At 52.9% G+C, this 12,299-nt stretch overlaps 1 protein-coding gene across 6 annotated transcripts in view; it reads left to right on the forward strand.

Annotated features, from left to right (window-relative positions):
* The window catches only part of ARHGEF2 (Rho/Rac guanine nucleotide exchange factor (GEF) 2), a 49,149-nt gene that overhangs the window by 17,320 nt on the left and 19,530 nt on the right, over positions 1-12,299 (forward strand). For 4 of the 6 annotated variants that reach the window (XM_012658792.1, XM_012658794.1, XM_012658796.1 and 1 more), the window contains exons 4-6: positions 1,264-1,381; positions 1,955-1,994; positions 3,223-3,316. In XM_012658792.1, coding sequence (XP_012514246.1) covers positions 1,264-1,381; positions 1,955-1,994; positions 3,223-3,316 — 252 coding nt within the window. Of the gene's footprint in view, positions 1-1,263; positions 1,382-1,954; positions 1,995-3,222; positions 3,317-7,645; positions 7,843-12,299 lie in introns of those variants that run through there. The other 2 variants (XM_012658797.1, XM_012658798.1) reach the window with 1 other exon arrangement.

Genomic DNA, 12,299 nt, shown 5'->3' on the forward strand with positions numbered 1-12,299 from the left:
CCACCATGCCCGGCTAATTTTTTTTTCTATTTTTAGTTGTTTGGCCAATTTCTTTCTATTTTTAGTAGAGACGGGGGTCTCACTCTTGCTCAGACTGGTCTCAAACTCCTGAGCTCAGAACGATCTGCCTGCCTCGGCCTCCCAGAGTGCTAGGATTACAGGCGTGAGCCACCGCACTGGGCCCACTTTTTTGACTTTTGAGATCGATTTTATTTATAGGTTTACCGCCTATGTATATATCTCTAAACAATACCAATTAGTTTTGCCTGTTTTAAACTTTATGTGAATGTCATCATACCAGTATATAAATCTTTTGTGTCTTGATTCTTTCATTCATCATAATGTTTGTAAGATTCATCCATATTGGTAAGTGAGCTATGGTTTATTTTTATTGTCGAATAGTATTTCAATGTTTAAATCTATTACGGTTACTTTATCTAGTCTACTGAAGAGGGACTTCTGGGTTATTTGCTATTTATAATACAGATTATTTGAAATGTATTGATATTTGCCTTATGACCTAATATGTGACCAGTTTTTGTAATGCTCCATGTAGGCTTGAGAAAAAGTTTTGTTTTTTTTAATTTGAGACAGAGTCCCACTCTGTCACCCTGGGTAGAGTGCAGTGGCATCCTTGTAGCTCACTGCAACTTTAAATGCCTGGGCTTAAGCGATCTTCTTGCCTCAGACTCCCAAGTAGCTGGGACTACAGGTTCACGCCACAACAACATCTGGGTAATTTTTCTATTTTCAGTAGAGACAGGGCTTTGCTCTTGCTCAGGCTGGTCTAGAATTCCCAAGCTCAAGGGATCCTCTCATCTGAGCCTCCCAAAATGCTAGGATTACAGGCGTGAGCCACTGTGCCCAGCCAAGAAAAAGTTATTCTCTAAAGGCTGGGCATGGTCTATGAATATTTCTACTTCCTATTGTCTTAAACCCAGACTGCCTCCTTTTTTTCATTACCTGCCTGGCCTCTATAGGTTGAGTTTGTTATCTCTGGAAGCCATTTGGGGTAAATCTTCTCTTTTCAAAGATATTTTCTATATTAAGAAAGCCTGGGCTTGAACTTCAGCAGACTAATGAATGCTAAATAGCAGGAATAATTTCCCAACTATTTCAAGTTCAATATCCCAGATATGGGCAGTGTGGAGAGGGGTTCAAGGCCTGAATTTGAAGAAGGGACAAGCTGTGGGAAAGCAAAGAGCATGGTGGGAAGATGGATGAAGCTTGCCGTTTGTGTGAGGACTCTTGACATGATTCTAGGGTCACGATTCCTGTCATCCATCTGCTGGCCCTTTGGACCACTCGGCCACTCATATGCTTTCCAAGTCTGTATCCATGAGTAGCATCAATTGTCTCTTGGACTGCTCAGATCCAGATGGTGAGTAAAAGTGGGGAGCAAAACAGTGGTGGCCCCTTCCCCTATCTGTCTCATCAGCTCAGAGCCAGCTGTTTAGGGTCCAGATGCCACACATCCTTGGAGCCCCCAAAAAGCCTTTATTCGAATGAGTTTAGGACTGAATCTAGAACTTCAGCATTCTGAGACTTTCCTACCAATGAAAGAGGTCATAGGACACAGTGGGGTTCTCCAGCCTCCCCTGTCACCAGAGATGGAAGACAGTTACCTGCAATGCACTTGGTCCTCAGTATGAAGTATTGGGAGCCCTGTGTAAAACCTCTGACCTCCCCATTCACCAGAAACGGAACTGAAACATTGGGCCTTCTCCACATAACCCTGGTGCTCTGTTCCCCTGACTCCTAAGTTCTTCAGCTCTGCTCTGCTCAGACCCCGCCCTCTTTCCCTGCTCCCCAGTGCCCGCCCTCCCTCAGGAATGGCTGTGACATGCACCTGCAACTTGGGAACCTGATCCAGGTGGAGGGGGTGGGGAAGGAAGCCCTGGGCGCCTTTGTCTGGCTTTAGCTAGACACTTCTCCTCTCCTTTCGTGTTGGCAGGGAATTTATCCCGGTCCTCGGCCACTGACCTCAGGAAAAGGTGAGTCTAGGGGACTTATAGCTCTTCCAAGGCCTACCTAGGGGAAAAGCAATGGGTCTGGGCAGTGGTTTTGTAGTCCCATGCATCTCACTGCTTCCTGAATCATTGCTCCCCTTAAAATTTCTGATCAAAACCCTCCAAATATCCTTCCCTGAGCTGTACAGAATTCATCCTCTTTGGTAAGGGAGGGCTCACTAAGTTCCTGGTAGCCCTGTGGGATGGGGGAGAAATTAGGGAAAGAAAGGGAGTATCCAGGCCACAGGGTGTCCTTGAATAAAAGAGAGTGGGAGAAGCTTGTTGTTGTCAGTGACTTAAAGGTGAGAGAGCAGATCAGCTGTTGGCTAGTCTTAGTGAGATTCGGTGACCGAGGACCACAGATCAGCGCTGGATGGCTCAGATAATAGACCAATGTGGAGAGGCCCTAAGGAGAGCTGGGCAAGGGCTGTAGAGCTCCACGCAGAGAGGGCAGGGCCTGGAGGCATCGTTCAGGAATCCAGGTGGAGGCTGGGAGATTTCAATGACTATGTAAATAAGCATACAAAATCTGCACCTGTTTATTTGGCTCCCATGGCTGAAGGCTGATTAGAGTGGGTCAGCCCTCTGAGGGTGTGGGTGTATGAGCATGTAATGGCCCCTTTAAGATATCAGGCTCTGATTTGTGGTCCTGAAAATCTCTAGCTGACACATCCTCCTGGCTCTGGGTTTGGGATTAGCTCATGGGATGGGGCTGATGAAATCCCAGGAAATTCAGTCTTTATTGGCTTTAGGCCCAGAGGCCTTTTCCAAACAGCGAGAGGGTCTACACAGGGCTCTTGTTCTTTCTGAGAGAAGAAAATGCCCCCCTAGAGAGCCCCCACCCCATACCACTTCCGCTGGGGAGCAGCATGAGAGGAGATTGGGCCCTCCCATCCTGAGCCTGGATTAGGTAGGAAGGAGGAGTCTGCATTTATCTGGGAGGAGCCTGCAGTTTTACTCCTAAATAGAGGGGCCTGGGAAACTGAAGTGTCCACATCCAGGAAGTCCTAGGAGGTCAAGGTGAGGCTTTTCTTTCTCTCCCTGTCCTTCCTCTCTTCCTCACCCTCTCTCTCAGCATCTTTCCTTTCATATTGCCATTGTTGCCCTGCTGGTCATGCCAACTTCATCCACCATCTCTTGGAGAGTATCTTTTTCTTCTTTTCCAGCTCTGTCTCCATCTCCATCTCCTCACCACTTCTTTTTCTTTCTACAGCTGTAGCCAGCTGGAAGGGCATTCAGGTACCTGGGCAGGCTCCTCCCTGCGACGGACCTTCAGCTTCCTCTTGGGCATGACCGGAAAGGCCAAGGTAGGAGTCAGGTGGGGAAGCAGGAGGCCTGGGACCCACTGCCCTCCCCAATTCCCTTTCTCTCCATCCTACCATCAACCCCTCCCACCCCCCCGCCCCGCCTCAACTTTCCCTATTACAGACTCAGGACAATGGTTCACATTTTAAGGGAACACATGCTATCTCTCTCAGCCTCCAGCTGTGTCCCAGTAAATCACCTTTTCTCTGTTTTCCCCCATGCCTCTGGCTTAGCAGCCAGCTGTGGACAGCTGGAGGGGGAAAAAGGCCAGGAGCCTGAAAAGCTGAGGAATGGCCTAGCCCTTCCTCTCTTTAGGCCTCACATAGCTAAGAGGCGGGCAGCAGAAATCTTAACCATTGGATATAATAATGATAATAATTACAGCAATACTTTTTACTTTTGCATAGAGTATTAGGGTTGGCAAAGTGCTTTTACACTCATAATTTCATGGGTGGATACGGCAGCTGAAGGAGTAGAAATTAGACCACAAGCAGAGTGGAAGCTAGGAAAGTATATGATTATGGAAGCACATGCACACCCATATGTGTGTGGCCTGTTCTGATCCCTGGAAGTAAAGGCACATTGCTCTCATCCTTATTACCAACCCTCAGGCTCTGTCTGCTGCTTGAATTCATTTCCACTTTGTTCATTTACTGGCAGAATGAGCCACCCCCCTTTTCCTCTCATAACCTCCCCAAGTATGCATGTACTTTCCAACCTGGGGCAGCTTCTGAGCATTGAGAAAAACTCCAGAGGAGACATCAGCATATTCACCTTGAAGAGCCATGGCATTCTCACCCAGTAAGGTTACCTGGGCTCTGCCTGGCTCCACCCAAAGCATCAGAGCTCTCCCTCTGCCAGCCTTTTAGCCAGGATTCCCTTTTCTCAGGGTGGGCTGGGAAGGGCCTGATGAAAGCAGGTTGTGTTGTTGGCCATGGGTGGGGAGTTGAGGCTGATGGTGGCATGAGAGGAGGCAACTCTCAGAAGGGGAGCAGTTAGGGAATCTAAAAGCTGGCAGGGGAGGGCAGGTGGGGCACTGAGGATTCTTCTCTCCCATGGGGGAGCAGAGATCTGAAGAGAACAAAGCAAATACAGAGACCTTGGGGTCTGATTCCCATCTCCCCACAGGCTCTCTCAGTTCGGGCTAGGAGAGTGTTCTGGTGGAATCACCCTTGTTTCCTGCAGTGGGAGTGGTAGGGGAAGTCAGTTCTGCCCAGGGGCCATCCGGATCACAGTTGGTCTGTGTTTTTGCCCACCCTTGGCCTAACAGTCTGGTTGGTGGAGGATTGAGTAAGCTGGTGAAGGGGAATGTGGGCAGAGACTCTGGAGCTCAGACTGGGAACAGGAAAGAGCCAGAACAAGTCAGGACATTGCCTTGCTCGGCTTTTACTCCCCAGGGTCTGTGGTCCTGTCTTCTTCTATTTCCCTCTCTGTCATCTCCTGGTGCATCTTCCTTCCACCTTCGTGACTGTGTGGGCCTGCTTCACTTACTCTCTTCCTCCCCAGCCCCAGTATAGGATGAGGAGGGGCATAAGCAGGTAAACATCAGGGGGGTGGGGCTAGAGCGAACTCAGCCAAGCAGTGAGAGAAGGAAGTGGCTTATTCCTTCCTACTTGACCAGCATTGCACAATTGATGAAACATTTTGCCAGAGGTCATCTCATTTAATTCTTATAACAACTCTGGCAAAGATAAGCATTTTAATTTCTATTTCACAGGAAAAGATAAGTTAAAGGTTAAGTTACTTGCCCAGGATCCCACAGCTAGTAAGAGGAGGCGCTGTATTGCAAACCCAGAGTTTTTGCTATATGTTGCCGCTGTTTCTCTCAGTAAACCTAACACAACAGTTTGGCTTCTCTCATCCTTCCCTTCTTCCACCAGCTTCTGCTGGATGGCCACTGGAGGCAGTTAGGCCTTAATCACCCCCTCCCAGAATATACAAGGTCCAAAGTATTATAATAATAAGAAAAACAAGCTACCTCCTGGACAGTGTAGAGCTTAGGCTTGGATATCTCCCAGAACCTCATTCCTTTATCAACTGGCCAAGACTCTAACAACCAGGTTCTTCCCTGGGACCTCCTCCTGCTCCTGAAATGGGAAGGACACATTTTGTCAAGTTAAACGGGCTAAAGAAGGTGGTGACTACTTTTAGATTCTGGCAGGAATTTTTGTTTTTGTGTATCTAAAAAAATAATTTCTGAAAATCTAGAAGATATCACTGGATAAAAGTTGAGATGGGGGTTGGAATGAAGAAGGGGTTTGGAAAAAGGAGTGGGAGATGCCAAGGAGAAAGGAAAAGTGTTCGCTGTTTGAGAGGATACAGAAAAGGGAAATTGAGTCAAGCTGCAGGCCAAGCTCCCTAAACACAGGTGTTTTTAAAGGTAGAACAGTTTTCTCTACCCTTCTACTTCCCTACCCCACCCCCAGTCCCCTTCCTTGTTATTCATCTCTTAAGAGGAAGAAGAGGGTACAGGGTGAGGGGTAGGATAACAAACAGCAAGCGGGATGGAAAGTGGACTGAAGGTTGAGGTGGGAGACAGAAAAGGGTTGGAGGGGCAGTCCTCTTCTTTCATAGAGACCTTCTAAGTATGAGTTTGGGGACTGAGAGGTCCCTTGACAAACCCTGAGGTTCAAGCCCTAGGTTTATTGGTACCCAGGCTGGAGTTTGGCCCTTTAAGAGTCTATCTTAGCTTGCAGCACCCTCCCGCCCCAGGCCTGGGAGAAAAGCTGAGGTCCCAGCCCAGCCCTAGTCTCTGGGCCCCTAGTGGGTGGAGCCTTGAGGCCAGGATTCTGCCCGCTGGCTGTCTGTTTTTAAATTTAGCACATTCCTCAGCCTTGGCTGCCCAGGGGGGGTAGGTAAGTCTGGAGTTCTGGGGCTAGAAGCTTCTGGACTGCTGGTTTTGGGGAGCAAAACCTGCAAAACCATAGGTATCCCCGACAGGTGCAAGCTGCAGGAGCCAGCCTTAGTCCTGGGAAAGTTCTTTCTGCTTTATAATTTCCACCCAGCCTGGACTGGGCATGATTTATTTCCTCTCCTTTTTTTTCCTGGCCTTTGCTATATAAGGATTCTAAACAGAAAATGGGTGAAGAAAGAGGTGAAGAAGGAGTTGCTAGGCATGAGGGGAAGCCGGAGGGGCAGTGTTGGGGCGGTGCTGGGGGTGAGGAGCCCAACCAGCTCAGCCAGTGGTGAGGCAGTGGAGCCCAAAATAGTGGCAGAAGCTAAAATTGGCACCTACAAGAGTGCTGAGTTGAGCTTGAAACCTGCAGCCTGGCCCTGCTGAGCCAGGGCACAGGGTTGCTGGATCTGGGTTGGGTTTCCTTTCCCTCCTCCCACACCTTTTGGGAACAGAATCTGGCAGGACTCTGCAAACAGAATGCTCTATGCTGGGGCTCTCTGTGCTTCTGGTTTCTCCAGAGAAAGAGACCCTGAGAGGCAGAAATGAACTGCAATGTTGAGTCATTGTAGTTACAGTGGAGGAGAATTTTCCCAGTAGCAGGAAACTCACCAAAGGCGGAGGGTGGCTCAGACTAGGGCAAAGGGTCGGGAGAGATGAACGTCCCACCTCACCCCCCATCTTGTGGAGAGACTGGCTGTGCCCTAACTGCCCCAGACTGGGGCAGGCTGGTTTCTAGTCTTTCGGTTTCGGCTTAACTCTTTAGTAAAGGTGGCGAATCCCACCCTCCTCCCCCAAAGTGGCTGGCAGAGGCGGAGCTAGGAGGAGGATGGACAGAGTCTGGCCAGGAAGGCCCCAGCGGGGTGGGGGCTTGTAGGAGAATTCTCTCCTCTCTATTCTTCGACCTCTGGGAGTGAATCCTCCCATTCGCGCCGACTAAAGACCCAGCCTTTAGTTCCCCTTTGATGTTCCCACCCTCTCGCCACCCCTACCCCCAATCGTAAAAGGGGTCTGTGGGCTCAGGCCTGCTTTGTTGGGCTGCGTAAGCCAGGAAGGAACTGGTCCCGGGTTCCCTGGAGAGCTGGGGGCGGATGGAATCCTCCGGCCTTCGAGTCTTTTTAAGAACTGAAGTAATGCGGTGGGGGAAGGGAGGGAAAAGGGAAGACCAGGGTCCAGCGAGGGCCAGAGCGGGGTTTTAGGAAAGGCAGATCTAAGAGGCGGGTGTTGGGCTAGAGGGCGCCCCCAGGCGCTAGAGGGGAAACTGGCAGAGGGGCCCCTCAAACCTGTCCAGGGACCTTTGTACTTCTCCAAGCTGCCCCAACACAAACCCCGGCGTCCCGTCCCGCGCGCCGCCACCCCGCCCTCCCTGCGCTCCGCCTCTCCCCTTCCTGAGCTGGGGCGGGGGAGGAGACTCGGGTTTGAGGAACTGGCTCTGGGTGCCGGGCGAGGGGAGTCAGACTTCCTGTCCCCGAGATCGACGCTTGCGGGCCGGACCCCTCCCCTAGCCGTCCCCCAACAATAGCTGGACGCTTGGGTCCGCGCCGCGTTCTCCCCGGCTGCCCCCATCCGATTATGTCTCGGATCGAGTCCCTCACGCGGGCGCGGACCGAGCGGAGCAAAGAGCTGGCGAGCAAGGTGGGCTCCGAAACCCCTCTCCCTCCGCCGCGGTCCTCAGGGTGCCCTCCGACCCCCGGCACCCGCGGCGCACCCTCTGTTCCCCGCCTGCTTTCTGGGCGCCAAAATCGGGCGGAGCGGTGGATCGGAGAGCGGCGGGACGGGGTGGGTGGGGACTGAGTGGGGAGGGGGTTGGGGGAGCAGTAGACGCGACCCACACCTCCAGCTCCGCCGCCTGGATTCTGTGCTGGGATCCCGGGAGAGACCGGACCCGGGGTTTGGTCGCCTCCGACCCGGCGGGACTGAGTGTTTTAGGCCGCTCGAAAGAAAGTTGCTCCGGTAAGAGACGGAGCGGGAAGAGGGAGGTATGTGTATCGGGGGTGGGGGCGGTGGAAGCTCTCCGGCACCCCATCTCCACCGGGGTCCCGCCAGGTTGCTCGCGGCGATGCCTCTCCACCCCCCAGTCGCAGGCTTGGTCGTTCCCCCTTTGTCCCCGCCATCCGCCGGAGGGGGCGGGAGGGGGTGGTTTCCCGGCTTCCTCCCACCACTACCACCACCCCTCCAAGACAAAAGTCAGCTCCTCCTCTCCTCGCAAATGGACTTTCCAGCTGTGATTCAGTTCTCCCCTTTGGGTGGGCGGGTGGCTGGGGTCGGGACGGCCCAGGGACGGCTTACTTCCCCCCTCGCCATCACCCTCAGGTGAAGGGATCAGAGGTCTTTGTGTAGCTGGGATCTTTCTTCCATCCTGAGCACCTCTGCCTGGAACACAGGGTGTCCCCCATCCTCATGAGCCTCACCACCTTACAAGCGCCTTGTCCTCCCAACCTGAAACAACCTGAGCCCCTGAGGCTGACCCACCTGGCACTGTTCTGTGTGTTCCCTGCCCTCCCCGCTCTTTCCTCCCTTCCAGCTCTCTTATTCTCTTATCTCCTCATCTTGGGGGCCCTTCGCCTGTCATTTCGTGAGTTGGGTATAGAATTATCCGCACCGCCTCCCCCATCGTGACCTCTTGGCCACTCCTTTCCAAGTATCCCTTATCCCTGTCTTTGTACCCAGGCCCATTGCCAAATGCCATGACCTCTCCACACCCCAGACCCCAGAAAATGATGAAGCTGACTTGTAGGTGAATACATGAGAGCTGAGAGGAAGGTGGTGCATGTATATAGCCCCTCCAGGCTCCTCAAGGCACCCACACTGTATCCATTACAGAAAGACCAGGACCCATCCCAGAGTTGGTTTAATCTCTGGCTCCTCTCCAACCCAGTGCCCGACCCCGGTGCCCAGCCTTTGCTGATCACCATCTTCAGGCAAGGGAGCAGTACCCTTTTAGAGTCCTCAGGGTGGTGGAAAGGCCTCCCCTCCACCTCCCAGCCTGTTCCAAGCCAGGCTACCTGTCTTGATGCTAAGTTGGGAGAGGCTCCATCCTGGGGTTGGGGTGAGGGGCTAGGGCGGGAGGCCATAAAACTTTCCTTAGGGGGTTGGGATTAGATTCTGCTAACCAGAAAGCAGCTGAAGATTTGAGTAGGGACTAACACAAACAGAGGGCCAGGGTGAGGTGACTGAAGTGTGGTGGAACAGTGGGGGGCCAGACAGGCTCTTCACAGCCCTGCACCACTGCGCCAGGCCAGGCCCCAGCTCCAAAAGTCTGTTTATTTTTTCAACCGTTTGAGCTGAGACCCTGGAGTGGAGCCAAGGGGAGCGGGAGAGGTTTTTTTGAAACCACGGAAATTTGGTTCCACCCTGAAAAGGAAAGCCATGGGGGAGTCAACGGGGGCAAGCAGACCTGGCTAGGGGGGTAGAGAGAGGCTCTGAGGGGGTAGATACTGGGGTCCTTTTTCCATTATTGGGCTATCTGGGAGGCCAGATATTTGTGTCCTCAAGCCCTCCTTTTTTTTTTTTTTGGTAGTTGGTTGGGGGTGGGCACTGGGAATCCAGAAGCCTGGCTCTTCTTTCTACCCTGGGGCTGGCCATGGGGGTTCCAGGGGCAAGGATTTGGGAATCTGGCTGGGAGTGGGGAGTGGGGGGCTGAATGGGTAGATCTGAGAGGGCAAGGAGGCCACAGCAGGAGGGTGGTTGTCAGTTTGGGCTGGTCGGAAGGGGAGGGCCACCTCCGGAAAGCTGTGGTTACAGAAGGGGGGAGTTGGTTCTTAGCCAACAAACCCTGGATCCCCTCTTCCCCCCTCCCCCAAGCACACCAGCTGTCTCCTTTCTTTTTATACCGTGGTGGGAAGTAAAGGGGCACCCGCTGGTAAAGAAATTATTTGCGGAAGATGGTCTCCCCTGCTACCTACTTGGGGGACGGGTCAGAGCTAAGCCCTGACACCTCACACTTGCCTTGCTCCCTGGGACCTCCTCATAGGAAGAGGAATTTAAGTATAACCTGCCCCTTTCTCCATCCCATCCTCATAGGATCTTTCCGTGTAGCCGCCCCCCCACCACGCTTCCTTTTTCTTTTCACTCCATTTCTATCCTTCCAGGCTGTCTTCAGTTCTCCACCCCCTCAATTCTCTCTGATCTACTTCCTACCTCCACAAGCCCCAACCCCACAGGTCCCCTTTCTCTCTTTAGCTCCTCGTTCTTTCCTCCCTCCCATCCCAAACCCTAACCTTCACGTCCCTCAGAACAAAAGGTCCTTTTTCTGCCAAGCAGGGTCCAGAGATCTGGGGATGACTCGGGAGGCTGGGGGGCCCTTTGAAATCTCCAGGACCCCAGCATTGGAGTGCCTGGTGGGCAGGTGGAGAGGGGAGCCAGGAGAGCGACTGTTCTTTGTTCCGAGTAATGGAGAGGTGGCTGTCTTTTGTGTGCAGGACTAGGAGTGTAGCCGGAGAGGAGGGCTGGGTGAGCACAGGAGGGAGCTGAGAGGGCTAACAGTTTTGGAGTGTAGGAATTGGGGGTCCTCTGGGTGGCTGAGGCTTTCGGGGGCATGGAAAAATATTCTAGGGGTCATGGAAATGAGGGAAAGAGCTGAGGGGGAGGGGAGAAGTGAGGGTGGGGGAAGGGAGTCTGAAGCTTAGGGGAGTCACCAAATGACTGTGGGAGAGTTAGATGGTACATAGAGAAGGACCTGCTGAGGCCAACTGGAGGAGTTACAGAGGGGTCTGACCTTAGTCCCTCTGGCTCTGGAACTGTGACCTTGGAATCAGGGAGGGGACAGATCTGAATGTGTGCATGCCATGTGTGCATGTTACCAGTGTGTTGGAGTGTATGTGTGTCACGTCTGTCTGCCTGCCTGCCCTCCTATGTCTGTCCTCAGATGCTCTGAGTTACTGTTTTGAACAGTGGTCACTAAAGGAGAGGGCTCATGGTCTTTGGACAGGAGGAAGGAGCTCCATTCTTAGCTTTAGTCTCTGGGAGCATCATCTAGGAGCTGAGTGAATGGATCGGTCAGGGTTTCTAGAGCTGATAAGAGAACTGGCTGAAAGGAGCTGGCTGGATCTTTCTGGGTTTGTTTATGTCTCCTTTGGGGAGGGTGGGGGTGGGGCTGCAGGCAGCAGCTGCCCCCCTCCCAACTCAGCCGGCCTGCCCTGTGCCAGGAGGGCAGGGAGTCCTGGCACAGCTATTGTTCGCTTGCACAAATGCCCGTCTGTTTGCATCACTCCCCCCTCCCTCTCTTTCTGCTTGTCTCTCTTGCTCCTGGCCCGACAGGTGTGGCCGGGTGGGGGGCAGGCTGGGGTCCAGGATGCCTGGGTCTCAGAGTCCCTAGCCTGATTTTGTTCCCTGTGGCCCTTAGCACCGCTCTTCTGCTTCACCAGTATATCCACCCCCATTGCCACTGTCTCATCTTCATTCATTAAGCAAGCATTTATTAAGTGCCTTTGTGAGTTCAGTAATGTCTTTCTGTGTTGTTTTTGCTTTGGCATTAGTGTTTCCATTTGGCTGCCTTCCCCCTCAGCCTCCTATCTTCCTCTTGTCCCGGGAAGCTCATAAAGGGGCAGGACCTTGCTGAGACCATCCCAAGCCCTCTTCTCTGTCCCAAGTCCAGGACCCCTCTACCTCCTCATTTCCCAACCCTATAGCTCATACCCCAGGCCTCAGTGCCCTGCACAGCCGATGATTCTGTACCCCTGCTGTCCAGGGGCTGGGCCACAGGTGACTTGAATCCCAGTGGAACCCTCCAGCGGCTCTCTGGTCACTATATAGAGGGTCTGGGCAGCAGTATCACCATCTCGGGGAAGGGACTGCTGCCAGTTACAGCTGGAACAGAGGTGATTCTGAGGACCACGGGACTCTCCCAGAGGTCTTGGTTTGGACGTACCTGCTGGAGAAGCAAGGACAGCTGAGAGCTTAGGCCTTGCTTGGAGAAGCTCTCCTTTGCCTGGATAGGCTCTGTCAGGCCCTGCTGCCTGCTGGGGCGCACAGGAAGCCAACGTACAGGCTTTGGCATCGCCTTGTCCTTTGTGTACGTCACTGATTTCCTCACTCTCAGCCTGGGAGACAAAGTGGAGAGACGAGGGGAGACCGTATCTGCCTTTGAGCTT

Source organism: Propithecus coquereli, unplaced genomic scaffold (assembly GCF_000956105.1).
Source record: "Propithecus coquereli isolate 6110/MARCELLA unplaced genomic scaffold, Pcoq_1.0 Scaffold59, whole genome shotgun sequence".
Classification (NCBI taxonomy): Eukaryota; Metazoa; Chordata; class Mammalia; order Primates; family Indriidae; genus Propithecus; species Propithecus coquereli.